This window comes from Plasmodium cynomolgi (assembly GCF_000321355.1).
Source record: "Plasmodium cynomolgi strain B DNA, scaffold: 0031, whole genome shotgun sequence".
Taxonomy (NCBI): domain Eukaryota; phylum Apicomplexa; class Aconoidasida; order Haemosporida; family Plasmodiidae; genus Plasmodium; species Plasmodium cynomolgi.
This window is the reverse complement of record NW_004192664.1, coordinates 1-4,682: the sequence shown is the minus strand read 5'-3', so window position 1 is coordinate 4,682 and position 4,682 is coordinate 1. Positions and strand designations below refer to the sequence as shown.

Genomic DNA, 4,682 nt, shown 5'->3' with positions numbered 1-4,682 from the left:
ACTAATAATATATGTGTGATTATGGGAAGTACATAATATGTGTATATTATTTAGACTATAGTGCTGTGTCTTTAATTCAGAAATACTAGACTTAATATGTTATAAATATATAATAGTCATTATTACCTTTTTTTTATATTATTAAAATAATGGAGTTTGTTTGTCTTTTTTTATAAAAAATGAATATTCGAAGTCTATAATAATATATACACACTTTTAAAGTTAGTAATGTAAAAAAAGATGCTTATTGCATAATGAAAAACATCATATAATACTAAAAAAGGGAATTTTTAATTTATCTGCATACTGAACTAAGGAGAAACAAAAATGGAATATCGTATTTGTTAGTTACATGATATTATAGAGCGCTGAAATAGTGCAATTACAGATATACAATAATTTTTTAAAGCATACATTTTTAATACTATTTATTAACTTTTATTTTATATGTATCATATTTGATAGGTTCTAGCCTCTTCGTTATTTTAATTTTTAATATAATTTTATGTAATATTAGATATTAGTCCCTACATATGTTTTGCGGTAAATGCTGAAGGAAATTAAATAATATTAATTAATTGAAGTACTAAATAGATTAATATATGGTAACCACGTCATTATCTTTAAATATTTTTTTATTAACAATGTTTATAAAGTAGCGTAAAATATAAAATTAATATTTCATTGAAAAAATTAGAAATACCTCTTATTTGTAATATGCATAATTATATGATACATATATTAATTAAACATTAATAAAATTACTATATTCATAGTATAATAATGTATAGTTGAGTTTTTAATTGTTTCAGTTTCATTCTATTATTGTGATAATTAAAAATGGCACAGTTTTTCTTCAAATATTATACATAATAATTTGATCAAAAAAAATACTTGATAACAATGCCTACATATGGATATTAATTTAGGTTTTATGTATAACGCTAAGGATTACATATATAATGGATAAAACTAGTTCATTTTTTGACATTTTATATATTAATTTTTATCGAAAATTTTTATAAATCCTTTTAATTAAAATATAATATATCTTAAAAAAGGATGGCGAAACCGAGTAACAACGTAGATTTGGTATATAACAATTAAAGCCTTTTTTGTACCCTACTTTTTATGTAATTTGCTTCTCTTGGAACAAAATTAAAATGTCCTTTATTAGAACTATATTTTTAACACATGCGTAAATAACTTTTCTATGATAAAATTCAGGAAAATGCATTAAAGAAATTAAAACATGATAAACTGTATGATGATTTCTTCGAATATAAAAACCAATCTCAATATAATAATTATTGTGATGTCTTTGATAGTAAAGGTGAAAAGAAAAATGAAGACGCCAAAAAAATTTGCCCTAAACTTGTATATTTTTTAGAAAAAATAGCTAAAATGCAGAATAAAGTGGAAGGTGATGAACGATGTAGATATTTACGTTATTGGTTATACGATGAAGTAGGGAAATTTCACACTGAGAGCTCTATTAATATGGATAAATTATCTTACATTACCGATCTTATTGAGGTAGGGAATAAGGTTAATAAAGAAAAATTAAATAATCGTTGTTCTTTACCTTCGCACGATAAAAGTGTTAAATTAGATGAATGGAAAAATAGGAAAATTTCTTATATTTATTTAAAAAAATATAATGATATTAAAAAAGATATTGATCCTACAAATAAAGATAAATGTAATATGTATACTACATACCTTAATAATATGAATTCATTGTATAATAAGTACAAGAAGGAATGTAAGAGTATATTTTTGATGGTTTATGGTCCTGATTACGCTGATTGTTATTCTACTCATAAGCCAGATGAACTCATAGCTCTATTGAAGAATTGTAATAAGTCTACTGGAGGTGGCAGTACGGGTACTACATCATGGTTATTAAATTTTTTTATTCCATCAAACAGATCCTCTTCTGGTAATCAGCATAAGACTACCCAAGGCACCGTAAAGGTTGCTGATACAGCAGGGCAGAACACAGAACAGGGAGCTTCACAAGGTGTAACACGCTCAACAAGTTCGGCAAGTTCGGTAATTGCAGCACCAGAACGCAAACAGGTGGGCCGTGAAATGTCGGTCACTATAAATCCTAAAGCGCCTTTGAGTCCCCTATCAAGAGAAAACCCTGGGAACGTTGTCAATGCAGTAAGATCTAGTGCTTCAGAGACTAGTAGTGATGCAGGGGCTGTGATTACCACGACTGTTTCTAGTACATTAGAAACATTAAATGAAAAGTCAGACAAAAATTATATTCGTGACGTCATAATGGCTACTGCAATACTTGGAACTATATTCTTCGTTTTCTTTTACAACATGGTAATTGCACATTAGATTTTATGAAATAGGAATATTGCGTTAGTAGCAATTACTTATTTACCTATTACATGTATAGTTCCAAAATAAAAATGTTTTCACTCACTCTACATTTTTTGTGTTAGTCTTCTGGATTAAAGTCAAGTTTTCCCAAAAGAAAACGAAAAAAAAGTTAAATTTGAACATAATTATTACGAAGAGTATGAAAAGGAGTTTGAGAAGTATGATTCAGAATATGAATCTTTAGATTCTCAATCGGATCGATATTATTTGAATTATCAACCTGAACGAGACTATTATTACTAATTAGGTAGAAAAAAATTATAATAGTCATTTTAATAGGAAATAATAGTGAATTCTTTTCGTATTTATAATTATTAGAAATAGTGAAGAAAAATACAAATCATTGAAGTTTAGAGGAATTGTACGATATTTTATATAATTTAAAAATCATTCATGTGTAACAAATATAATTATGAAATTTAAAATAACTTAAATTATACTAATAATAAATATCTTAAATATAATTCCGCGTTAGAAAATTATATAGATCCTCTACAGTTAAATATTATTTAAATATCAATCAAGATAAACTGCTTAAAATAGGGTAATATTGTACCAACTAGATATATGTTATTTTGAAATACAAAATATGTGGTTTAATAACAAAGACCTAAAGGATTTATAAAATATAGTAAAAATAATACAATCGATATGAAGGGATAGTATAATGAAAAATATTATTGCCCAAATAATAGGAAAATAATTTGATACTTTATTCAAACACTAGCCTTCATGCAAAATTATTATATTTTACATATATAAATATTATACACTATATCATTAAAGTACATATTTTAGTCCTAAAGCGTTTTGTGCGTAGTATACATATAAAGTGATTTTTGCTGCTTTATTATTTTTTTTGTTCACTGATTCGTTGTTTTTTTTATTTGTTTTATATCTATAAAAATAATTTATATTTATAAGATTATATTTGTTATAAAAAATTTTTTTTTTTTTGTATAAAGTCCAGGGTTTAGGTTTAGTGTTTAGGGTTAGGGTAAATATTTAAATATGCGAAAGGATAGGATTATTTAAATATTAATAAAATTTTCATCATGAAATAAGCCGGTGAATCAGCTCAAATTGTAGAAAATATTAAATTTAATTGTTAAAAGAATACTTCTCTGGAATATTTCCATTAGGTTGCTAAAATAGCAAACGTAAGGAATTTAAGGATGTATATGACTTTGTTGTTTCCTTTCATGTTTTATATGCATAAGGTTTCCAAAATGTATGTGAAGCAGTATAAACTTTAGTTATATTACAATTTTCTTTTGATAATATTCAACAAATTTATTGTTTCATTTTACTTCAAAGGTTTCTGTATTTTATATAATTAGTATGTTATATTTTAGGATTCAGACACTTACGATAATGTGTAACAAAATTTTGATTCAGATAAAAATAATTATGAAAAATCAGCAGATACCTGAAATTCGAATATGGATTTTAACTCTAGATGTAACATTAATGAAGTCAATTTGGAAAATATAATATATCACGGGTTTGTATATACAAAAGTTACATAAACCGTGCGTAAATCTTTAAACAAATTAGATTCCAAGCTTTAATTTATTAATAATAAATCTTCAAAAAGTTATCTCAATTACAAAATATCGTATTTTATACAACACAATGCCTTTCAAAACAAATTGTTACATTTAATTAAAAAACATAAGGTATTTGCTTAGTCAGACATCACGGTTATGATAGTATTCGCATACAAATTTATGGGCAACATTTGCAAGCTGTGTATCTTTAACGAGTGACTTTACCCCTGCGTTCCATATACTTGTTATTATTCATACAGGTTCTATAATATTTTTTTAAAGTGGGAATTCATTCACGATCGTACTACAAGTATAAATTATTATAAGCATTACGTATGCGCATACACTTCAAACATTTTATAAATTAACAAAAAAATTAAAACATCAGAAATTTAAAGAGTTTTTCCAATAAAAATTTAAATTTGATGCAGAGTTTAACGCGATTAAGCTCTTAAATATGAAGAAGAAACATGAACGATGACAATCTTATACATTCATATTTCTTACACGATACCCTTTCTAAATTAGATGCATATTTATACACTGTTTAACGCATAATACTATCATAGCAAATTATGCATAATATTTATATAGGATTCACCTTCTAGATTGCTATTTGGCTATGAACCCCTACGTGAATGTAGAATTTGACTACATAAATATTCCTCTGGCATTACCTATAATTTAAACATTTATTTGTATATTTAAAATTTGAACCAATTGGTATTACAC

General features: G+C 25.3%; 1 protein-coding gene across 1 annotated transcript; it reads left to right on the top strand.

The window, feature by feature from the left end:
- Positions 1-1,062: 1,062 nt before the first annotated feature.
- On the top strand, positions 1,063-2,584 carry PCYB_001650 (CYIR protein; the record flags this gene model as incomplete). The annotated part of the gene is made up of 3 exons (XM_004227587.1): positions 1,063-1,092; positions 1,228-2,340; positions 2,417-2,584. 3 exons carry the CDS (start codon positions 1,063-1,065, stop codon positions 2,582-2,584), a joined length of 1,311 nt encoding a protein of 436 aa, XP_004227635.1.
- Positions 2,585-4,682: the final 2,098 nt, after the last annotated feature.